Source organism: Emys orbicularis, chromosome 2 (assembly GCF_028017835.1).
Source record: "Emys orbicularis isolate rEmyOrb1 chromosome 2, rEmyOrb1.hap1, whole genome shotgun sequence".
NCBI classification, from domain to species: domain Eukaryota; kingdom Metazoa; phylum Chordata; order Testudines; family Emydidae; genus Emys; species Emys orbicularis.
The window spans coordinates 82281784-82306976 of record NC_088684.1 but is presented as its reverse complement, the minus strand read 5'-3'; the positions used below and the strand labels follow the sequence as shown (position 1 = coordinate 82306976).

The window sequence follows — 25193 nt, the reverse complement described above, 5'->3', positions numbered from 1 at the left end:
GGGAAGAGTGTGTCTGAGCGGGTTTAGGGTGTTTGGTTGCCATGAATAATATCTGAGGCACCTTTGACTCCTTTTTGACCTGTTGAATAGCTGTACTAGTGTTTGCTGTAATAGGTGTGTAGCTAAGGGCGTTGTACTGTGCCCTTCTCTAAAAAAACAACAAGGAGTCTGGTGGCACCTTAAAGACTAACAGATTTATTTGGGCATAAATTTTCCTGGGTAAAAAACCTCACTGCTTCTGCGGGCAGATTTTCTGTTTTCAGGCTCTGGGAAAACTCTTCAAATTCCCCATTACTCCTTTACCGCTAGGGTGACCAGATGTCCCAATTTTATAGGGACAGTCCCGACTTTGGGGTCTTTTTCTTATATAGGCTCCTATTACCTCCCACCCCCGTCCCGATTTTTCACACTTGCTGTCTGGTCACCCTATTTACCGCTCTCTACCCCTGCTGCCCCTGCCCTGTACTGAGGGGCTAGAACCACAGCCCCAAGGGTTAGAGTTCCATAGCAGCTCGCAGGGAGGGGTCATACGGCTGAGCAGAGCAGTGGGAAGTGGAACGTCGGCGCTGGAGAGGTCGATGACATCACCGTCAGTAGGCGTGTCAGAACAACGGAAGTACTTTCCTCGACCAATGGGAAGTCTGAGCTGAAGGTCACGGGGAGAGGGAAGTGGGGAGAAGCCGGAAGTGCTGGTTTCATTGTGTGTCTGACGCTGCTGCCAGCTGCCCGTACTTCAGCCCCGTTGCTACCGCTGCGCCTCGTTCGCCGCCGCCTTCCCCGCGCGCCGTGTCTGTCTCCCGCCCGCCGCCGCCTTCCCCGCGCGCTGTGTCTGTCTCCCGCCCGCCGCCGCCTTCCCCGCGCGCCGTGTCTGTCTCCTCCCCGCCGCCCCGCTCTCTGGATGCGCAGATGGATCCGGTAGAAGTCGCCGCCGCCCCCGAGACCAGCCCGGGCCCCGCCTGGCAGAGCAAGGTGAGGGGTGGTACTGTGAGGGGCTCCCCCGGGTGGCGAAAGTCCCGTTCCGAGTCCCCTTCCCCGCGGGAAGCGCTGCCCCAGGGGTTTCTGCTGCGTGCGAGGGGAGAGTCCTGTTCTGTAGGGACTGGAGGAGCCGCTGATGAGTCACCGCAGGCGGCGGCTCCGGGCTCCGCTTCCTCCTCCCAGCTAGCGAAGCCGGATTTGACCGACCGCCCCGAGCCCTGCGGGGAAGGACGGTGTGGGGGGGCCCACGGCCTCCCTTATCGCCTCCTTCTGGGGCTCGCGGATGGTAGCAGAGACTGGTCCGGTCCCCAGGCAGTTCCTAGGGCTGGTGTTTCCAGTGTCACTCCCTGAGCTGCGCCAAAGCTGCTCTTCCTCTTTAGGGACAAGTGAGGTTTTAGGCTTATAGACTTTAGGGCCAGACGGGACTATCATGATCATTTAGTCTGGCCTCCTGCACATTGCAGGCCACAGAACCTAACCCACTCCTGTAATAGACCCATAATCTCTGGCTGAGTCACTGAAGTCCTCAAATCTTCATTTAAAGATTTCAAGTTATAGAGAATCCACCATATACTCTAATTCAGACCAGTGAGTGATCTGTGCCCCACTTTACAGAGGAAGGTAAAAAAAATCTCCAGGGTTTCTGTCAATCCGACCTGGGAAAATTCCTTCCTGATCCCAAATATGGTGAGCTGTTAGATCCTGAGTATGTAAGCAAGACCCACCAGACAGATGTGGGAAAGAATTTTATGTAGTACTTGAAGCCCTCCCCTTCTGTAGCCATTGGAGATATTTGTTGATAGCAGTCATGGGTAGGCTACATACCATTGTAGGCAATGTCATCATACTATCTCTTCCATAAATTTATCAAGTTTAGTCTTGAAATAGGTGAGGGGTTTTTTTTTGCCCCCACTTAGATAACTGTTCCAGAACTTCACTCTTCTGATAGTTAGAAATTTTCATCTGACTTCTAGCGTAAATTTATTGATGGCTAGTTTATGTCTTTGTTCTTATGCCAACATTGGTCATCTCCCCCACTTGTGTTTACTCTTCTAATGTATTTATAGAGAGAAATCATATCTCCCCTGAGCTTTTGTTATGTTAGGCTAAATAAGCCAAACTTCTTAAGACTCCTCTCGTAAGGTAGGTTCTTCATTTCTCTGATCATTTTAGTATCCCTTCTCTCCACCTGTCCCCTTTTAAATTAATCTTTCTTAAATGTGGGAGACCAGAACTGCACATAATATTCCAGATGAGGTCTCACCATTGCCTTGTATAATGGTGGTAACACTTCCCTATTCCCTGGTAATACCTCATCTGATGCATGTTAGGATTGCACTATCCTTTTTCATTGCCACGTCACATTGATCACATCATACCGTGATTGACCAGTACACCCAGATCTTTCTGCTCCTTTGTTGCTTCCAACTGATACGTCCACAGCTTATGTCAAAAATTCTTGTTGTTAGTCCTTAAGTGCATGACTTTGCACTATTAAATTTCATCTGATTTCTGTTTCTCCAGTTGTCGAGGTCATCCAGATTTCTTGTATGATATTGTTCTGATACAATGTTAAGGCAGATGCCCTAAAAACTCCCCTTTCTCTCTCCCCGCCCTTAACTAGGAAGGAAACACCGCAACAAAGTTAAACAATAGGCTGTTGCTAGGCTTGCCTTCAATCTGTGCTGGGAGAAGCAGGGAGGGTATTACAGGTTGCATTTGTGAGTTTGTATCTGGGAAGCTCAGATCTGCACTACCCGGAACAAAGACCATCCTGACAGGTAGCAAAAGACACCATGGTCCTGAGGAAAGGTCTGAGAACCAAGAGCTTCTGTGTCCTAACTGTTGCAAGGCTTTGGGCAAGTCATTTTTCACTTCTCTTCTCACATCTAATGCAGTAGGGTTCAAATTGGATTCATGTTTGCATGGTGCTTTGAATGTGCTAAGTGCCATGTAAGTACTAAGCATGACCACATCTACCAATAGATCCATTTGGTACTTGAGTTAAAATTTGGCATGCCAGTGGTAGAGCCCATTTTAGATGCTCCATTACTATGTATCTGCTCTGATGGGATTATTAAACTGTTCCCTCATAGAAGTGATTAAATTTAGCCTTGGGGTCCACTCTCAGGTGCCAGGAGAGAGGCGGAACTTGTCTCAAACCTGCTGGTGTAGCCTAAAGTGGGACATCTAACTGCTACAGTCATGTTGAAATCATTTTTTGTCTGTGGCTTGAAACCTTTTCCAGAATGTAATTTGGGTACAGTGTGACCTAACCAGTCTTGACCTATTGTATTAAACTCTGAAAGATGGTGATCTACTCTGGCCTTTAATAACTTTGTCCTCACTGTAATGACATATGCTTGTAGACTAAAAAAGACTTAACTATGCCTGCAGAAGGACATGTCAAGGCGTATTCAGCTCTAACTCAGCAGACTTTGTGCATGGCAATGAGAAATGCACGTAGATGAAATAAATAAACATCTTTTAACATTTTCAGTACTCAAATACTTTACTCTAAATTGCCTGAAGAAATTAAGAGTATACTCAAATCTTTTCAGCAAAAAAAGGGCTCAGAGTTGGTTGCCAAAACTGATGAGCAGACCTTTGTCTATTCCACTGCAGCCTGAAGTCAGCAGTGAAGTGAAATTGATAAGTTTCTGTTCAGCCTACTGCTTGCTGGCTAAAGTTCCTGTTGGACCCCTGACAGGTGGGTCAGTGCACTCAGACCTTGATTCTTGGCAAAACTCTAGCCCCGTTTAAGTCAGTAACAAAACTCACATTGGATCCAGAATTTAGACCTATGAAATCTTTTTTGGTTACATCTCAGAGATTTTGAAGGAATGTGTTGTCTGTTATAGTTTCCGGAGTCTGGAAAGGAAACGTTTAGTTGTACTTGTGATTATTTGGTGATCCCCACTATCCCACATGGGATTTTATCCTGGCTGCCTAAAAGCTGCTAATATATCTTTCCTCTCTATTCTCTTACCATTTGGCAAACAGATCTTTCCTTCTCCTTGATGCTTCAAAGGGCACTGAAACAAACAAGTCTACTCTCTAGTTTTCATTTTGTTTCAGTCTAAAAAAATGTTGCTGAGAAATGTATAACACATTCTACTGGATTTTTAAAAAAATAGATATTAACTTCAATGTGTTTTTCCTTAGAGTAAGTTACTGTTTAAGATGAATTTTGCTTTGTTTATACAGTGCTTGGCACGATGTGGACGTGACTTGATCAAGATCTGTAGGTGTTGTGCTATGGCAATACTATCTCTAATAAAACCTCTAGAGTGAGTTGGTGGCCAGTTTAAAAATTGTTCTCCCCGTTAGCGATATAGATGAAACACAATTCTTGGAAAATAACAGGTTTCTTTGCTGGGACACACTATCTTGGATATAAAAGTGCCTGAAACTTAGGGCCAGATATTCTGAAATTGCATCCACATTCAGTTGGACTGCATTCAGGTGCAAAGTTTATCCTGCATGATTGTATTTGCAGGATTTGGTGCTTGAAGTCTACAAAGTATTTAAACTTGTGAGCTAATTTCTCCCTTCTTAGAGTAGCCCAGCCCCATGGACTTCATTACCAATCAATATGTAACTTTTAATTGTTACTGTTTCACTATGACTTTTCAAGCAGTTTTAACTTGGAGACTTGGCTGAACGAATGCATTTTGCACTTTTATAACTTAATATTCAAAGATATTTAACTTTTGTCATTCAAATGTTTGAACAGATAATTTTTCCAAATTGGGGGAGGGGAATCCTGAACTGAGAGAAAATATGGTAAACTTCAGCCCCAAAGTGTTCACATAACTTTCTCAAAAGGGAGGTTTTACAGAAATTCCCAGTTCTGACTGTCTGCTATTACCAGGTGGCTCTTACAACATACTGTGTTGTGAATATATTCTTTAACATTCCAAACCCTCTGAAGTATTGGCACTGCCCTCTTCCCTATTTACCTTATGGTAGTCACTTAAAGGAGTACTGTTGTACTTTAGTCTAACAGTATTTGTGAGTCTGTGAAAGAAAGAGAAATCAAGACTACATCAGTTTGTGCTGAACCTATTGGTAGTTTAACTGTACTAACAAACAAAGTAGCCTGTATATCTAGTTGCCGTATTTCAACAGACTGTTTCTTTGCAGTGTCCATGGGGAACCCCTAAAAATGCAGCAATATCATGCTCTCTTGCTGATGTGATGAGTGAACAGTTGGCAAAAGAGCTGCAACTGGAAGAAGAAAAAGTTGCTTTTCCTGAGGTGGTTACGTAAGTTAATCACCTTTGAACTTAAATCCTGGGTTAGTAAACTTGATGATTGCCGAGTCATCGTAGGTCTTCCTACATGGTATCTTAAGTAAAGGTGTGTAGTTACAGTACCATAGTAAGTATTTTCCTCTCTGTCACCCTTTCCTTGGTCCATTTATGGTAGCTCCTCTAGAAATTTATTGTTAAAAACACCTGTTCCAGTGGTTCTCCAGTATATGAATCATGTGGATCTCTTCATGAGATCCACTCATAATCTTGTTCTCTCCCCAGTTCATACTACTTTTGTGGAGAGGGCTCTTTAGACCAGTGGTTCTCAACCAGAGGTACGCAGAGGTCTTCCAGGGTATTTCAACTCATCTAGATATTTGCCTAGTTTTGCAAAAAGCTACATAAAACGCACTAGCAAAGTCAGTACAAACTAAAATTTCATATAGACAAAATGAGAGAATAAGCAAACTTTCAGAAATAGTGTGCTGTGACGCTTTTGTATTTTTATGTCTGATTTTGTAAGCAAGCACTTCTAAGTGAAGTGAAACTTGGGGTACGCAAGACAAATCGGACTCCTAAAAGGGATGCATTATCCCCCGTTATTTTTAGTAAAAGTCACAGACAGGCCACGGGCTTATGTGAATTTTTGTTTCTTGCCCACGACCTATCTGTGACTTTTCCTTAAAATAACCATGACAAAATCTTAACCTTAACCATAGTTAATTATTGAGAAGTTTTGCATTTAAATGCAGTTTCTCCAAGATTCTGTATTCAGTCTGGAATAAGTTAAGGGGATACAAGACTGTGTGTTTACTATGTTAACAGAACTTTTATTCCCTTTTTTTATTGTGTTTAGTGTTGCCGAAGGGCCGTTTATTACAGGAGAAAACACTGACACTTCCAGTGACCTAATGCTAGCCCAGATGCTGCAAATGGAGTTTGACAGGGAATATGATGCACAGCTTAGACGTGAGGAAAAAAAGTTCAATGGAGATAGCAAAGGTACTACCTTCAGACATGACAGTCTTGTTAGACAAACAAGTACATTTATTTTATGATACCTGTTTGAATTGACTGAGCTGCGAGGTAGTGGTGAATGCATGTTAATTACAAACTTTCTAATTTGTTTTGTTTCCCAAGTCTCCATATCCTTTGAAAATTACCGAAAGGTGCATCCCTATGAGGATAGTGACAGCTCAGAAGATGAGGTTGACTGGCAGGATACCCGTCATGATCCCTATAGAGCAGGTATTGGTTGAATTTACTGTGTGTACAAAATGTACTATATAGGCCAAGATTCTCAAAAATGAGAGCCTGAAATTAGAAATGAGAGATACTGGGTACTTGGCACTTCTGAAAATCATGCTGTTTGTTTTTTATTTGTTTATTCTTTATTATTTAATTTAGGAGCCTAACTTTAGGCTCCTATTTTTAATATATTGGTCTCTGATTACATATGCCCTTTGTAAAGTTCTTATTTATTACAAATGAGGTTGCCTATGGTTGTGTGTGTGTGTGTGTGTGTGTGTGTGTGTTATCAAGGCAGTGCCTTGTAATGAAGATTTCAATGCCCAATATGCAGCATAGTACACATTGATTAGTCTTAATAGCTGGGTATTTGAGGTTACCTGTTTGGAGGACCTATGTGTCTGTCATCTATTCCTTCCTAGAGTACGTGCCAGACTGTGTAACATAGGATGTATTATTTTAGAAGTCCACAAAGTGTGCAGGATGCTTCACAGAAGGGACTATTGTTTGCTTTTTACATTTTTAATTAATTAAATTGATTTGCTTATTGTGGGCATCATGGAATAGTTACAAATATATTACACCTATATTTGTGTATACATAAACTTTGACTTGTATTGTTCACTATCGGCAGATAAACCCACCACTACTCCAAAAAAGGGCTTTATAGGAAAAGGAAAAGAAATTACCACCAAACACGATGAGGTTGTATGTGGAAGAAAGAATACTGCTCGAATGGAAAACGTAAGGTCCACCGTGTGTGTGCAAGCATAATATGTATAAATGCCTTAATTCAATCAATATTTGGAGGATTTTAGAGAAATGTATGTTTGTGTGCTGCAGTGTGTTATTCTAACTGTCCTTTAAATGAAGATTGTGAAACATTTGGATTAATTTTTTGATAGAGGTAAGTATTGGTGGAAAACTAAACGTTTTTATTTCTAAACTGTTGTTCAAGTAATACTGTATGTAAGTGATACAAAAATGTTTATGTACAGAAATTACTTTAGCACAAATATACCAGCAAGTTCAGTAATGAGGGGAAAATCATCAAGTTTACACTGGTAAACATGCCAGTCATGTAATCCAAATGATTTAAAAAACGGAACAAAAAAACCTTACCTGAGTCAGGGAAACTGAGTCTTAATCACTTAGATTATAAGCCAGCGTTCTACACTGTCTATCCACAGCAGTAAATATTTGCAATTTGCATTAACATAGCTGTATCAGAAAATACTGGAAAGAAGGAAATGCACGCCAGTACAATCTTTATAGGGTAAATGATGTGTAATCTACTTAAAGAGTGGGTGAGAGCAATTGCTTAGCTCTTGATTTAAAATTATATTGGAACATTTTGTTAGCACTCTGTAAAACTTGCTTGGTGGAATGCTGACACAGAAGCCATTAACTGAAGCAGCCACTCTTCCAGTTCTGAAGCTAAGCATTATAAAAGATAGTTGTTGAATACTGGAATCACAGCAAATGAACAAGATTTTATCTTTGTCTGTCTCAAGTAGAGTATTTTTTTAAAATACTTTGTGTGTTTTGTAGTTTGGACCTGATTTCCAGGTTGGAGATGGAATTGGAATGGATTTAAAACTATCCAATCAAGTCTTTAATGCCTTAAAGCAACATGCATACTCTGAGGAACGTCGAAGTGCCAGGCTCCATGAGAAGAAGGAGCATTCTACTGCTGTATGTCTTGGTGCTAAGCCATTTTAAATCCCAAACCTTCCATACCAACTTGCATATCATTTTGATACATTTTAGAAAGAGTAATCCATTTTGACTAAACCAAATGAGCAATGTTTGACTAGGAGATTACTGAATAAGTTTGTATTGTATTAACTCCTATAGTGTATTGTGTATTGTGCTCAGATACTGTGATCACAGCTGCCATATAAATGCATGCAATATTTTGATACTCTTCCCAAAATAAGAGTAATCAAGTTATTACCAATTTGCTTGGGTTTTCTGTATCTTTAATACCTTGGAGCTGATCATCTGCTTCACAACTATTTCTGGAATTTACTCTAGAACTTAGTTATAGAAATCCTGAAAAAAGAAGGGGTTAATCCTAGATACCTGGAGTATACTACTTTAAATTATCTTCGTAACTAGAGCTTCAGGAAGATAGGTTGCTATTTGAACTCCCTCAACTTGTCATCTAGAAAACCCATTGGTATTCCTGATTGGTTGAAACAGTTGATTTTTTGGGGGGAGGGAGGAGGGGAATTCTAGTGCGATGGTCTTGATTTTTGCCACTGAGTTATGGGGATTTAGAGAGGTTAAAAGTGCTGTCCATCTCAGTGTTGTCAATCAGTAAAATGGGTATAATACCTAAACACCTCTGAGGTATTTAGGCTTCATGTTTGTAAAGCTCTTTGAGACTCAAATATGTAATATGCAATATGAAGTGCTGATAATGCTCTTCTCTGTGCATAACAGAAAAGATGTGGTCCTTGTCCCAAGGAGCTTACAATCTATAAAAAACAGTATTAAGTAAAATAAGTCTTGGGATAAAAGAGTTGTTCTGCTAAAGTGTAGAAACAAGAACAACCTACTTATGCTTTTTCTCCTAGATTGTTCATGAGAACACATTTTGCCAGTTGATTCAAATCAGATGGAAAGGGTATTATCCTCTAAATAATCAGAACCACCACTAGGTTTAAATGAATTTAGATAAATCATTCACGTGTTTACTTTGTTTCTCCCTTTCTCCTGTAGGAGAAAGCAGTGGATCCTAAAACACGTTTACTTTTGTACAAGATGGTCAATGCTGGGATACTGGAGACCATCACTGGCTGCATTAGCACAGGAAAAGAATCTGTTGTTTTTCATGCTTATGGAGGAAAGTAAGTGTGTGATTGTAATGCTTTGGAGTGCAATCCAGACCAGCAAGGGGTTGTCACTACTTGCTCTGCAACCCTAGGGTGCCTTACAGTGCTTTGCTGCTGTAGCTCCCAGGCTGGGAGCTCTCTCAGCGAGCATACAAGCATGCAGGTCACACCCTGAGTGTGTGTCGGTGCGCTAGACAGCCCTGGTTCAGCATCTTCTCTGCAGCCCCACTCTGGCTTTCACCAGCCTTGTTTACAACCAGCAAGGTGACCCCAACATGCTCCCAGTACTGAATTTTCCCAAAATTGTGTGCACTACAATGCCCAGCTCTCTCCTGGCAAGTTGAAAGAGATAAGGTTCATTTGTTCCCTTAAAGCAGCGGTTCTCAAACTTTTGTATTGGTGACCCCTTTCATAAGCAAGCCTCTGAGTGTGACCTCCTCTTATCAATTAAAAACATCTTTTTAATATATTTAACAGTATTGTAAATGCTGGAGGCAAAGTGGGGTTTGGGGTGGATGCTGACAGCTCGCAATCCCCACGTAATAACCTTGGGTCACGACCCCCAGTTTGAGAACCCCTGCTTTAAAGAGACAAAAGCACATTGCAGCTTATTAACTGGGATGAATACACCCTTCCCTCAAGCACAGCCCTGAGTTGGTTTATAGTAAAAATAAAACAAATTTATTAACAATAGGACATAGGCTGAATGATATCAAGTAAAAGAAATAAAAATAGAGGTAGTTATAAGCAAATAAAAGTGGGTAAAAATGCATCTACAAGTCTAAAATTTAGTCTAGCAAGGTACAGGCTTTGTTCAAGATGGTTTCTATCACCAGTCTTCCTTCTTCCCAGCCCTGTCTGACTTTCCCTCAGTCAGGACCTTCCACAGAAGTACAAGATGCTGGTTTTGCCTAAGCAGGTCTCTCTCCTATATATTCAGTTTTTCCAGAGACTTCAATCCCTGCCCCCTTGGTTGAAGGACCCATCCTTCTCAGCTTCCAACAGCTCTATTTCCTTGTCTGTCTAGTGATGGATGTGAAAGATGGCTTCTGTCTTTGCTTATATCTCTCAAAGTTCAATGACCTAGTTTCAAGCAGCAGAATGACCTCATGCTGTTCTTCCCTTCCCATCACCCTGCTGATTTCTATGTAAATACGTCTTCCATTGTATTTATTCACACCTGGCTTAATTTCATTGGAGACAGGTAGATAGCTGCCTTCCCTCCTGTCTGGGTAAAACCTGTTTCTCTCTTTGTTTGGACAAAGACTTTAAAGCATGATATCAATGTGTCCTTATATAGTGTTAATACATAGAGCCCTCTTTCCTAGACAGGGCGTCTGCCCCCATATTTTCTTTCTCCTTTATATAGAAGAAACCTGTTTTTTGTCACTTTTGTCTGTTTAGTCTTCAGGATATATCAGAGAATATCCATAATTTCACCTACAAAGTTGTTACACACATTTCACAGTGACATTAATGACCTTTGTGGTGTTAGATTTCAAACAGTATAATCACATCACCTTTTAAATAAATATCATGACAGCAGTATGTGAGATGTAGTGAATGTCAGGTGTGATGAGTTGCTGACACAGAGTGGTGATCAGTTACTAACACTGGCCTTAATGGTGAGACGATACGAAAATAGGAAGAAGCAGCAAAACACTTGAGCAGTCTGGGTTTTCGTATTCTGAGATTTTTATGTGTATTTACAATATCATTGTCCCTGTTGACGTAAGGGATGTAAATAGCAGTTAAAAAAGTTAACCAGTTAAATGATTATCAGTTAACGGTTAAGTGAGGTAGCTCTCAGGGGCCTCGCTGGGGTTAACTGGTAAGCCTAATGCTTACCAGTTACCTGTTTAACCTTTTACATCCCTAGTTGAAGTTTATATATAAAATGATAAATTGTAAAAAGCCAAAAAGTACATTTAAAAATAAAAATCCCTGCTATTTTCCTTCTCCAAAAATAGCCTAGAAAATTAACGTAAAACTTAAGTATAAACCTTCATAGGCTTGGACATGTGTCCTTGCTCTGGGCCCCCCTTCAGTGTTAGGCTCATGCCCTTACCTGTCCTTTTTTTTTTCTTGCCATTATCCCACTCAGGCTGGGATCTAGGTGCAATACTTGGTCTGTGTCAACCACTTATTTAACCCAACAGGTCCAGCTAGACATCTGCATTTCTTCCCTTTGGGAGCAAGTGGAAGAGGGACCAAACAGTCTTCTTAAAACAATTGTTTTTATTTAGCAATAGAAACAAGGCGTTAGAGAATTTTAAAACTGACATCAACAATCAGGTCTCTTACATAAAGTGCTACCATTCCTGATGGTGACCTAGGCAGTCATAGCTTCTTAAAGGTGCCTGAAGTGTACTTTAACCCTGCCAGAGTTCTTTGTTCTCCTGCATCTGGGGTTTGGCCTTTCCTTGTCAAACCAGTTTCATAGGCTGACTGGAGACAGAACCAGGAAAGCCAATCGTTCTGGCATTGTCCCTTAACTCTTAAATGTTTGCTGAGAAGTAGGTATCTTGAGCCATCCTTCTCCTTCCTCCCTGTGTTTGAGAATAAACCAATATATTTATATAACAAACATATTCATATAGTAAACATGATACCAATAACCAGGCCTACAGTATTCATAAATTATTATAGGATAGCTCCATAATTGTCATAAAATGTTATGTAAAAGCAGAGTTAAAATTTTAACCTGGGTTTCAACTCTATCCACTGTACAGACAAACATCAACAGAGGGAAGAAAGTAAACTATAAAAAAAGGGGCTATTGGTGATTGGACACACAATGATTTCCACATTTCACCTTTTACAGAGGTTTCATTTAACCAAGTAATATTTAAACTGTATCAGTTCCATTTCATTCTAGAAATGTATAATAAGCCTACTTGATAAACTTTTGGTCTTCATAATTGAAGTCCTTCACAAGCTATTAATACTATAATTCAGTGGTCCCCAACGCGGTGCCCGCGGGCGCCATGGCACTCACTGGGGCATTTATGTGCACCCGCCTAGTGCCCAGCAGGGGAAAGAAGCCACAGCCCCGCGCCTGCTGGGGACAGAGAACGCCAGGGCTGCAGGCTGCGGGTACCGGTGTTCTCTGTTCCCGGCAAGTGTGGGGCCTGCCTAGTGCCCAGCAGGGGAGAGAAGCCGTGGTCCCACGCCTGCTGGGGACAGAGTACTCCGGGGCTGCGGGCACTGGTGTTCTCTGTCCTCGTGGCTTCTCTCCGGCTTCTCTCTTCTCTCTGGATTCATATACTATGGATTATTAAATATGTTTTTTGTATTTAATGTACAAATACAAAATAAGCCTTGAAAAATTGTTGGCGCCTGCCACACTCTTCTGAAAACATGAATGTGCTACTGGCCACAAAAAGGTTGGGGACCACTGCTATAATTGATTTAAGAACCAAGTTTAGCCAGGGAACTCTGCAGTCTTTTCATGGACTTAACTCCAACATTATATGCTGTGTTTTGTTTCTGCATGATCTTAAAACACCTTTTTTTAGAAACAAACTCAATTGATTGTGCAGAGACCTAGATGTAGATTAAACATTTAATTTTTGTTCTGTTTTTTTTTCTATCATAAGAACGGATGAGGATGATAAAGCTGTACCTCCAGAATGTGCCTTAAAGGTATTTAAAACTACCCTTAATGAATTCAAGAACCGTGACAAATATATTAAGGATGACTACAGGTTTAAAGATCGCTTCAGTAAACTGAATCCACGGAAGGTTATCCGTATGTGGGCAGAGAAAGAAATGCACAATCTAACAAGGTACAAAACCAGTATAATTGGTATTAGTGTCTGACTTTTTTTTTCCCTATTTTTCAAGGAAGTTTTGCTATATCACTGTAAAGTCCTACTTTGACGTGGGGGCCTTAATGCATATGTTTACTCCAACTCTCACATCTTATTACATATAATTTTAATTCATACAGTTGAGATACTACAAATGTTCAGCCCCTTATTCCCTATATGCTTTCAAGTTCAGGATTGTGTAACTGAGCACATTTATTTTGTATATTGGGAAATCTTTCAAGTAAAAAAGTATCTGGTCATTTTAAATTGTTGCCAGACCCCTATTGTAATCAAGTCTTTGAAGCTACTAGCATTTACCTCTGAAAATTACAATCTAAAATGAAACCAAAAGGTTTGTAGCCTTCAAGGCATAATGTTTTTGGAATCCATTGTATGGCTTCCAATGCTTTCATGTATATTTTATGTGAATTACTACATTGATCCAGAATAAGCTTGCAAAAATGTTTTAGTACCAGAGAAGGGCTAGCATGAATTTTTGACTTACTCTTGCAATAATATCTATCTTCTGATCTACAGAATGCAGAAAGCAGGAATCCCTTGTCCACAAGTGGTTATGCTTAAGAAACACATCTTGGTCATGTCTTTCATTGGCCAGGATCAAGTTCCAGCTCCTAAACTGAAGGAAGTAAAACTCAATAGTGAAGACATGAAAAAGGCCTACTATCAAATTCTTCATGTAAGATGATGCTGATGTCTTTATCCAACGTTCTGGCAACAATTCCTGGGAGAGTAGTATAGATCAGTGCTTCTCAAAGTCGGGCCGCCGCTTGTGCAGGGAAAGCCCCGGCGGGGTCCGGGCCGGTTTGTTTACCGGCTGCGTCTGCAGGTTCGGCCGATCGCGGCTCCCACTGGCCGCGGTTCGCTGTCCCAGGCCAATGGGGACTGCGGGAAGTGGCGCGGGCTGAGGGATGTGCTGGCCGCCCTTCCCGCAGCCCCCATTGGCCTGGAGCGGCGAACCGCGGCCAGTGGGAGCCGCGATCGGCCGAACCTGCAGACGCAGCCGGTAAACAAACTGGCCCGGACCCCGCCAGGGGCTTTCCCTGCACAAGCTGCGGACCGGCTTTGAGAAGCACTGGTATAGATGACAGTTGTATATATGTATTCTTCACAATATATAAAACCTCTGGACCTCCATATCAGCAATGTTTTGCAATAGGTATATTTTGTGGCATGTGAATAAACGAGGATAAAACAGAAATGATGCATGAGAGGAAAAATAAGACTTGGAATTAACTTGGATAGAAAACAAACTTAATGCTGAGTGGTGGCAAAATGGCACTTGGTAGAAAACCGCTATTCCAGGTCAAAGGTCCCAGGTTTAGGAAGAATTACTCTTAGGGGAATTCTGCGCCACTGTGAATTGATGTCCCCTGCAGAATTCATGTCCTCTGCAGATTTCTTTGCTTCCCTGCAGAAAAAATGACTTTCTGATGGGAAAGCAAAGGGAAGCCACAAGAGCGGTCATGTGCCCCTCCCTAGCAGCGTGAGCACGTCATTTCACGTGCCCGGAGTAACTGGTGGAGAGGTAATCACCACAGGGGGAGGGAGACTAGGGACATTCTGGCTGGTGGCTCCTACCCTGTGCTGGGCTCAGCTGCTAGTCCTGACTAGGCTGGAAGCAAGGGAGGACGGGACTTGTTCTTCCCCTGCAAGGAGCCAGTGCTGGGTCAGACCCATCCCCAGAAACCTCTCCTGGCTGCACGAAGCTCTTCCCCCTCCCCGCCCCACTTCCTGCCACCATCGCTCCTCAGTGCGGGGGTGGGGATCACTACAGGGAACTGATCTCTTTCCCCCCCCCCCCATCTTCCTAACCCCTGTGCATTTGGCATTCCCACCCTGCTGAGCCTCACCCCCTGCATCCGGACCCTCCACTCTGCACCCAGACAATCCTGCCGAGCCCCAACCACCTTCACCTGGACCCCCTGTGCAGTCCCATTGCGCCTGCACCCAGAACCCCCCAGCAAGCTCCCCCACACCTGGATCCCACACACACACACTAAGCCCCCTCCACACTTGGATCTTGCCAGGTTGAGCCTGCCTGCCTGCCCACACCATGCTGGAACTTCCACATTTATTTATTGACAAATAAAATTTGACGAATTTTAAAATATTGTGTGCAGAATTTTTAATTTTTTTTGGTGCAAAATTCCCTTAGGAGTAAAGAATATTAGTGATCTAGTGAGTGTCTCTGCTGAATTCTTCTGGTCCTATATAAATACTTGTATTATCATTTTTAATCTCTCTAATGTACCTTTTCTAAGTAACATTTAAGTGGCTCCATTAACCAAACTCTCTTGTTGATTTGTTTGGGGGGTGAGAGGGAAGTGTGAGGGTAACTAAGGTGGGATGAAAGTTATTCTGGTTTAAACAAAAAACAAAACAGTGGAGGACTTTACTCTAAAGCCCTTTAACTGTCTCAGCCAGTCTGATATATACCCATGAGTGCTAGAGAATAAAATTATAGCCATTGACCTGCAATTGTAAATACTTAATTGCTTATTCTCCACTTCAGCTGGATCAAATAATATTTTGTCAGCTGTGTGTACGTACTCTCAGTCACTCTTATGACTTGTTTTTCTGTAGTCATAGTGAGAAAAGCTAGGTAGAAACTAAAGATTCCTTGCAGTCAAACCCTGAGACTTGTGGAGCTACACATATGTTGTTTAAACTGAACTTAGTCGGTGTTGGGCACTGTTCAATACATAAAGAAAGATGAGGTCATTGCTCAAAGGAACTCAGTTGACATTCTGCAGATATAATGCAGATGCATAAACCCAGAATGAACAATGTAAGACTGAATCTCAGAGGTGTCTTTCTCCTACTTAGTGTTGAAGTATTTGGACTCTCACTGTTGAAGTTCAACTTAATTCATTTTGTGTAATTCCTAATGTCATGATTCTGGATGAAAAGTCATCAGTGAGTGCTTATCTGTTTGATAGAGGGTGAGGTAAAAGAACAGGAGTACTTGTGGCACCTTAGAGACTAACAAATTTATTAGAGCATAAGCTTTCGTGGGTTACAGCCCACTTCTTCGGATGCATATGCTCTAATAAATTTGTCTCTAAGGTGCCACAAGTACTCCTGTTCTTTTTGCGGATACAGACTAACACGGCTGCTACTCTGAAACCTGTCATTACGTGAGGTAAAAGAGTTGTCTAATCATGCCTGTCTGTCTACTGCAGTTGGACTGGTTGACAGAGTTCAGATAAGTTCACTAGTCTTAATGCTTTTCTTTAGCATAACTGTTTTCCTTGAAATTCTGAACATTTAGTTTCTATTTAACAGGAATAAAAGATGTGAAGTCACAATTCCTCATATTCACCAACTGCATGTACTCTTGAAATGTGACTACTAGTTGGATGGAAAAAATGCTTTGCTTTACCCTGGATGTACAAATAGTGCTGATTAATTACCACTCAAACAAGTATTCTTTGCTTAATTGATAATTTGTCTGACCTCTTGCAGATGATGCAACAGTTATATAAAGAGTGCTCACTTGTTCATGCTGACCTGAGTGAGTACAACATGCTATGGCATGATGGAAAGGTGAGCATATTCTTAAAGTAGAAAAAAAGGTGTATTTAATGTTGAGTGTCTTTATGCACTATGTGAACCAGTACATTTCTCTGTTTACTTTAGGTCTGGTTAATTGATGTAAGTCAATCTGTGGAGCCAACCCACCCTCATGGACTTGAGTTTTTGTTCAGAGACTGCAGGAATGTTTCACAGGTAGGGGTTCTGCAGTTTGTGACCTCTGCTTGTTTTTTTTTTTTTCCTGCAGTTAAACTCTGATGTAAAAGGCTTTTTCTGGGGATGGGGAACAGACTTTTAAATATATGAAGTTGATAAAATCATCAAATTCAGTTTTGGAAATTATCACTTGTAAATGTTGAGTGATGTGTTTAGATACAGGAAGACCATATTGGAGTGAGATTCAGATTAGAGAGGAATAAAATGGTGCTCCTAGAATTGAAACCTGCTCTTGGATCACGTTGCTTGGTTGTCTTGGGGGGCGGGGAGGGCAGAGGGGAGTCAAATTTAAGTGCTACTTCCATATCTGATTAGTAATTGTAGTTTGTGAAATGCACTGTGTGTACTATTTTATAAACTCCTGATTAAAGACATTGTAATACATTCTTTCATTTTTAACAGTTCTTCCAGAAGGGAGGTGTATCAGAAGCACTTAATGAACGGGAGCTCTTCAATGCTGTCTCAGGTTTAAATATTGCAGCTGACAATGAAGCTGATTTCCTAGCTGAGGTAAGATTCTCTCTGTGGGTGATATCTAATGCTTGTAAATTAGGTCAGCTAGCTAGCTAGTGGCCAGCCACAATCCTATTTCTTCAACATTCTTAGTTATATGTTATATGTTACTATATATATATATATATAGTTATATGACTAATCCTGTTAGGATAGCTGGTGAAACTATAGTAAACATAAATCTCCAGCTTTTTAAATTCCGATTTTTCTAGGTTGAGATAGCAATAGCAGAAGCTGATACAGACAAATTACACCAGTTGTATGTTAATAGCTCTTTACGTTATCTTAATTAAAACAATCTCAGTTATATGTAAGTCACAATGTTTCTTAAACCACTGAATGAAGGGTTTTTTTAATAAAAATACTAGTGGGGTCACGCAAGGACAAAGAAGCTGTTAAAAAAATTATATAACTTTTACTGCTTATTTTCAATCATTTTAAATGCAAAAGATTAGAACCTAAAAATAAAGCTTATGTCAGGGGTCCCCAGTGTGGTGCCTGCAGGTGCCATGGCGCCCACCAGGGCATCTAAGTGCGCCTGCGCCCGTGTACTGGTCGGCTTTCTTTTTTTTTTTTTCCCTCCGCTGGCAGCACTCGGCCTTCTTTGGCGCCCGCCAGACGAAAAAGGTTGGGGACCACTGGCTTATGTGCTAGGATTCTCAAAAATTTAGGATCCTAAAATTAGACTTCTAAAGCCACATTTAACTTCCTGTTTTTTTTTTTTTTTAAATCTTGGCTGTAACTCATTTCTTTTAAATGTGTCCTGATGTCATATCCATTACATTCTGAAAAATATCGTCTGAAAGGGGAGATGTCTTAAGGAGGAAGAGGGGATGTGTGTATATATAGAGAAATGTTTAATGTCTTCAAGCATTCTTGAGTTACTAGGTAAAAGGGCACTTAGTAGTAGTAAAGCATTGGAGAGTTGCCCTGATAGGCCCTAGCAGTGCAGACCCATGCTGGTCCCAGCCATAAAGCTATGTATTTCTGTATTAATGCAGAAACATGTAGGGGGTGAGAAATTTAGTTCTAGTCAGCTCCTGGACTGGGTGTGCTACCAGTGTGCTCAGCCAAAGAAGGCGAGAAATAAGACACAATGTAACATTCTAGGGAACTGCTACCAGTGTTATTTCAGTTTTTCTCCACTCTCAAATGCTGGTAATTGTCCATGTTTCATTGAGTCGTAAGATGGTTTTGGTGTTCTCCTACAAATTCCTTTGACTATTTTGTTTTATGATTTGCCATAATAGGGAGAGATGCATTAATGTGTGAATGTTACGCAATCTGATCTTTCAAAGACTAATTTGGATAGCCCCTCTGTAAGCTTCAAACCATAACTTCCAAGCCGTTAGGAACAACAGTGTGAAGCCCCACTATCTCCCTATTTACATTCCTTCTTTTCTTTTCATTTCTTTGTCTTCTCTTCTATAAGTATTGGAGAAAGTAGTGCCCCACACTAGCTCTTTACAGGCTGCAGACCAAAACAGAATAGGACTGTACTATTTTAATCATGTAAAGCACTTGAGTGTGACTTTATTTACTGCTCTGCTAGTACCATTGACATCGGGGGTGGGGTGGGCTGGGCTGTCCCATCATCATGAGGCTACTCTGGAACTTCCACACCACTTTTGGGGAAATTCTGGACACAGTCTAGACTCTGGGGACCACCTCCTTCCCCCTCAAAAAACCCTGTCCCTGAACCTGAAAGCATTGTATGCACTTCTGTTCCATTAATTTGCTCAAGGTAGATGCTTCTTAAAATCTCCTAAACTTTGCATATCACACCCTTGATTAAAGCTGGTGTGGCTGAACCATTGAGAGCGTTAGATATTCAGGAAATGGATCATAATGTGTGAACTAGTTTACTCCTGTAAACTAGCTGTTTTAACACAATATTTTGAAGCACTTGCTTACAGGCCCAGTTTTTATAAAAACTTCAGAGTGGATTTATTTCTATTTTACAGATTGAAGCTTTGGAAAAAATGAATGAAGATCATGTGCAGAAACATGGAAAGAAGTCACCATTTTCAAGTGATGGAGATCCACCAATAATATACAATGAATAGCACTGAATGCATAATTGCTTTAAAAGAAACAAGTTCACTGCTTCTAACCATGTTAGTGCAGTGGTAAATGTCACCTTCCAAAGACGAGGGAATCTGTGGTTGACTTGGAATACCAAAAAGGAAAACACAATGAGTGTACCCTGGTGCTTGTGTTTTTTATATTGGCCTGCAAGTCAGGCTCTTGGGATTTTAGAATGGCACTGTGAGAACAGAATGTCACCACATCTAATGTTCTGATGATTTAACCAACCTTTCAGTTACGTTAGATTATTGTAGCTGAGTTAATCATATTTTGCATGATTTAGAGCTTAAATGTCTTAGGGTTTTTTTTTTAAATTGACAATTCCAGATTAGTAGTGGCTACAGTGGAAATGGTAGGGAAGAGCAGTAGTCCCTATCATCCTTCCCTTTGCCACCCCTAAAACCTAACTGGTTTAAGATTCTATATCTGTTTGTACACAATGTAGGTGTAGCCCATTTTTCCACATTTAAAACAAACAAACAAAAAAGAAAATTAAATTACGGACAGCCGTCACAAAAATCTGATTTCTTAATATAACCATCTTTCACACGTTTTAAAATCACTTTTTCCCCCCCTTCACCTAAATGGAATATGGCTTAAGATGCCTGTCTAAATATATTTGCATGCAACATGGTGGGGAGCAAGCCTGAACTGTCCAGAGGGATGAGTTGGCAACATGTCAGGGTCTCCTGCTAGCTGCGCTCAGTTTACATAAAGTGGAGCAGATAGCTGTAATCTTTATCTTTACTATAGAAATCCTTCAGAGTACAGGTTGAATCAAAATGGATCCTCGGCATTCAGCCTATATTGAAACTCTGGCTTGTACTTTGGACACTTCTGATTCAACTAAAATTAAATTAGAAATCTTAACAGAACCAAAGCTGATTATCACAATTGATTTATTACACAATGGAACTGCGGCAAGAAATAAAGATGAACATGTTTTGAGGTTTTTCTCCTACTGAAATAGAAATTAGAACTCAAGAAAGCGCTTATGCGTTTTTCATTGACATTTTGACTAAAAAGTATTTAATCTTTTGTTTCTTATATATTTTATATATAAAACTTTTTAATCCTGTCTAGACCTCACTAGAATTACAGTCTGTCAGAAGATTTATTTCTGTGAAACAATGCATTTAGAAGGTGAACTGATTGAATGGGGTGATATGAATTAGAAAATCCTGAAGATTAAATCATTTTCTGTATATTTATTTTATTGCCCTTTGTAATGGTACTTGTTACCAGGCAGGATATATTGTTGCTGTGTGTGACATTCTCAAAGTGTGATGTGAAAGTGCTCTTCCTGTTGGAAAATGAATGGTGAAGTAAAAACTTGAGAGCTTGTTGCTGTATTCTTGTGTAGTATGTTGTTGAGACATTGCACTGACTTGAGTTAGTCCTAAAAGCCTTGTCAGCAACAGATCACTTGGAACTAGTGTTCCAGATGGGACTAAACTGTGTCAGCATCATTACACAAAACATCATGACCGGGTGGCTAATACATCAACCACCAAGAAGCCTTGAGTAATCTCACCTCTTAAACTTGGATTTTTCCAGAGGTTTAGTGACTATTGCCAGCTGCCTCTTCTCTTTCATAAGAACCAGAGCATTGATTACTCCTGGGGCAATTCTGCACCAAAAAATTAATTCTGCACACAAATTCTGCATATTTTATCAAAATATCACAATATAATCACACCAATTTCAATTACTTTGGTAATTTTATTTCAAAATAGCTGTCAGCAACTATGTCTATAATGATGCAGACGCCTAAAAAGTTTCAGGAAATGTCTTTTGACAAATAGATTCCTTACTAAGTATATTAATACAGAACTTTGCGTACTTCATTTAAACTACAATACAGAAAAAAGCAATACAGAAAAAAGTTACCTTCTCGTAACTGTTGTTCTTCGAGATGTGTTGTTCATGTCCATTCCAATCAGGTGTGTGTGTGCGCGCACGTGCACAGTAACGGGAAGATTTTTCCCATTGCAGCATCTGTTGGGTCGGTCTGGGTGCCCCCCTGGAGTCGCGCCTTTATGGCACTCAATATAGAGCCCTGACGGCCTGCCACCCCCTCAGTTCCTTCTTGCCAGCTACTCCAACAGAGGAGTAGGAGGGTGGGTATTGGAATGGACATAAACAACGCATCTCGAACAGTTACAAGAAGGTGAGTAACCATTTTTCTTCGAGTGCTTGTTCATGTCCATTCCAATCAGGTGACTCACAAGCCCAAGTTCAGGAGGTGGGGTCGGAGTCATCCATTGATTGGAGCACTGCTCTTCCAAAGGCCACATTGTCTCTGGCCTGATGGGTGATTGCATAGTGCGTGGTGAAAGAGTGAATGGAGGACCATGTCGCCACTCTGCAGATTTCCTGGGTGGGAACCTGCGCCAGGAACACTGTTGAAGAGGCCTGAACCCTGGTGGAGTGCACAGTGATTGAAGGAGCAGGCAACCCTGCCAGGTTGTAGCACTCCTGGATGCATGACGTGATCCATGACTAAATCCATTGAGAAGAGACAGGACGACCTTTCATTCTGTCTGCCATTGCCACAAATAACCACCGAGTTTCGGAAAAATTTTGTTCTCGATGTAGAAGGCTAGCGCTTTGTGGACATCCAATGAGTGAAGTCTTTGTCCCTGCCACTCGAGTGCAGTTTAGGATAGAATACCAGGAGGAAGATATCCTGGTTGATGTGAAACTGGGAGACAACCTTTGGGAAGAAAGCCAGGTGAAGTCTGAGCTGGACCTTGTCCTTATGGAACACAGTGTAAGGGGGCTCTGAAGTCAGGGCCTTGAGCTCAGACACCCTCCCGGCTGAGGTTATCACTACCAGAAACACTACCTTGTATGAGAGATGGAGCAGGGAGCGTGTCGCTAAAGGTTCAAAGGGCAGTCCCAGGAGTCTGGAAAGGATCCGATTGAGGTCCCAAGCCGGGACAGACTGCTGGACCTGCGGGCATAGCCTGTCAAGCCCTTTAAGGAAACAGTTGGCAAAGACTGAGCGGCCTTCTGGACCTGGATGAAAGGCAAAGATGGTGGCCAAGTGAACCCTTATTGACGACGTGGACAGCCCCTGCTTCTTGAGATGAAGATAGTTTAATATAAGTGGCACAGAGGTGAGCATCGGGGATGGATGATGCTGCACTGACTGAAAATCTCTTCCATTTAGCAAGGTAGGTAGCCCTGATGGAGGGCTTTCTACTGCCCAGGAGGACTTGCCTAACCAAGTCTGAGCAGGAGTGCTCCATTGGGTTCAGCCATGAAGTTTCCATGCCATGAGATGCAGTGACTCTAGGTATGGATGTTGGAGACAGCCGTGATCCTGAGTTAGTAAGTCCAGGAAGAGAGGCAAGGTGACTAGCTTCCACGGACATTTGCAGGAGTGATGTGTATCAGTGCTGGCAGGGCCAGGCTGGAGCTATCAGAATCACCAAAGCTGCTTCCCTCCATATCTTGAGAAGCACCTTGTGAATGAGAGGAAAGGGCAGGAATGCATATAGGAGATGGCCTCCCCTTGGGAGGAGGAACGTGTCCGCGACGGAGCCTGGGCTGTGATTCAGGAAGGAGCAAAACTGCTGACACTTCCTGTTGTGTTGTGTGGCGAACAGGTCTATCTGGGGGAAAAACCCACTGATAGAAGATTGAGTTCATGACGTCCGGGTGAAGGGACCACTTGTGGCCATGGAACGACCTTCTGAGATGGTCCGCCAACTCATTCTGTTCTCCAGAGAGGGTACAATGCTTGCAGGTGTATCGAGTGTTCTACACAGAAGTCCCACAGCATGAGGGCTTCCTGGCACAGGTGAGAGGAGCGTGTACCCCCCTGTTTGTTGATATAAAACATCGCTGTGGTGTTGTCTGTCATGACTGATACCCATCTCCCTGCTAGGTGTGCTCGGAAAGTCTGGCATGCCAGGCGTACTGCTCTCAGCTCTCTGATATTGATGTGGAGAGCAAGATCCGCCTGAGACTGGAGGCCTTGTGTTCTGAGGTCTCCCAAATGTGCCCACCAGCCCAAATCTGACGCATCCGTCACTAGCGAGAGGGATGGCTGAGGGCTGGTGAACGGTACCCCTTCACATACTACCTGCAGGTCGAGCCACCACAGAAGGGAGATGAGTACCAGGCGAGGCAGGGTTACAATCCTGTCTAAACTGTCCCGGGCTGCCCGACACACTGATGCCAGCCATGACTGAAGAGATCGAAGTCTGAGTCTGGCATGCTGTACTACGTAGGTACAAGCTGCCATGTGTCCTAGAAGTTTCAGGCAGTTCCGTGCTGTGGTGGTGGGGGGAACTGTCTGAGACCTCGAATAATGTCGCCCATGGCTTGAAATCTCACTTCTGGAAGGAATGCGCTGGCATGTTTCGAGTCCAGTACTGCCCCTACAAATTCTATTTTCTGAACCGGGGACAGTGTTGATTTCCCCTCGTTCAGTAGCAGGCCCAGTTCATCAAAAAAAAGCTCTTACGAAGGCGACATGCACGGTAGAAAGGGGACAGTTGGGAGGAAAAGGTTAGGTGGGGTAGATAGTTGTTCTGGTGCGCCGTCCTCGACCGCACCTTCAAAAGGCCAGTTTGGAGCAGGAAGGTGGTTTGGGTTGGCCAGAGCTCTGGCCTGAGGATGGGTGTGGCCTTTTCCTGCCACTCCTGTTCCTCCTCTGGGAACCGTCCTGACGGTTCTGCTGGTAGAAGCGCGGAGGAGGTTGCAGTCTAAAACGTTTCCACTATGTAGCGGGAGTATGGAGGCCCAATGATTTGAGAGTGGCTCTCGATTCCTTTAGGCTATGTAGCCTTTTGTCTCTTTTCTTGGAAAAGAGAGCCGAACCCTCGCATGGGAGGTCCTGAATCGTCTGTTGGACCTCATACGGCAGGCCCAAGACCTGGAGCCAGGAGCCCCTTCTCATGGCTATGCCCGTAGCCATCACACAGGTAGCTACATCCAGTGCGGCTTGTAGCGAAGCTCACGAAATGAGCTTCCCTTCCTCCACTAGAGCCGAAAATGCAGCGCAGGAGTCTTGCGGCATCAGCTCCGCAAACTTCACCATTGCCCCCGCATGTGTTGTAGTAGTACCTGCTGACAATGGCCTGCTGATTCGAGATGCGGAACTGCAATCTGCCAGTGGAAGAGACCTTTCTCCCGTAAAGGTCGAGTCGTTTTGCCTCCTGATTCTTCAGGGAGGGTCCCTCGAAGCCCTGATGTTCACATTGGTTGGCAGCATCAACCACGAGAGAATCAGGTGGGGGATGGTCATGCTTAGCCGTAGGGGGAAATGAGGCTGGGGTCTAACACAAAAACGTTGTGTTTTCAGAGATGGTCTTTATAAAAGGCAGGGCAATATGTGCAGGTCTGGAGGGGACAAGGATATCTACCATTGGATCTGCATTCTCCACTACCTTCTCTGTCTGAATACCCAGGCCCTGAGCAACCCGCCGCAGCAGTTGCTATAGAACCCTGCTGTCCTCCAGGGCTGGGGCTGTAGCTGTGTCTGTCAGACCTTCGTCCGTGAGGACGAGGAAGCGACCCCTGTAAGGGGTGGCTGCTCCCTTCCGCACCCAGGGGGTCCTACGGCACCTGGATTTCTTGGGCTGGTGCCGACTCAGATGGTGTCAAGCCCCTTGGTGTTGGGACTGCATATACAACCGCCGGTGCCGCAACTGTCATCAGTGCTGAGGCGATGATCG

At 42.6% G+C, this 25193-nt stretch overlaps 1 protein-coding gene across 2 annotated transcripts; it reads left to right on the top strand.

The window, feature by feature from the left end:
* Positions 1–694: 694 nt before the first annotated feature.
* RIOK3 (RIO kinase 3) lies at positions 695–20847 on the top strand. 2 transcript variants are annotated; one of them, XM_065398109.1, is made up of 13 exons: positions 695–969; positions 5122–5243; positions 6088–6233; positions 6372–6479; positions 7114–7223; positions 8031–8174; positions 9207–9334; positions 12919–13107; positions 13669–13828; positions 16618–16698; positions 16792–16881; positions 17305–17412; positions 19380–20847. In XM_065398109.1, the coding sequence occupies exons 1-13, from the start codon at positions 907–909 to the stop codon at positions 19479–19481; spliced, it is 1551 nt and encodes a 516-aa protein (XP_065254181.1). In that variant the 5' UTR covers positions 695–906; the 3' UTR covers positions 19482–20847. The 2 variants fall into 2 exon arrangements, with proteins under 2 accessions (XP_065254181.1, XP_065254182.1); XM_065398110.1 differs by lacking the exons at positions 695–969; positions 5122–5243 and adding an exon at positions 5286–5337.
* Positions 20848–25193: the final 4346 nt, after the last annotated feature.

Excerpts from the sequence above, each read along its gene's own strand:
- RIOK3 (XM_065398109.1), top strand. The coding sequence starts at position 907 with ATGGATCCGGTAGAAGTCGCCGCCGCCCCCGAGACCAGCCCGGGCCCC. Across the intron at positions 6,480-7,113 it reads TCATGATCCCTATAGAGCAG|ATAAACCCACCACTACTCCA; the intron begins GTATTGGTTGAA and ends CACTATCGGCAG. Across the intron at positions 13,829-16,617 it reads CCTACTATCAAATTCTTCAT|ATGATGCAACAGTTATATAA; the intron begins GTAAGATGATGC and ends GACCTCTTGCAG.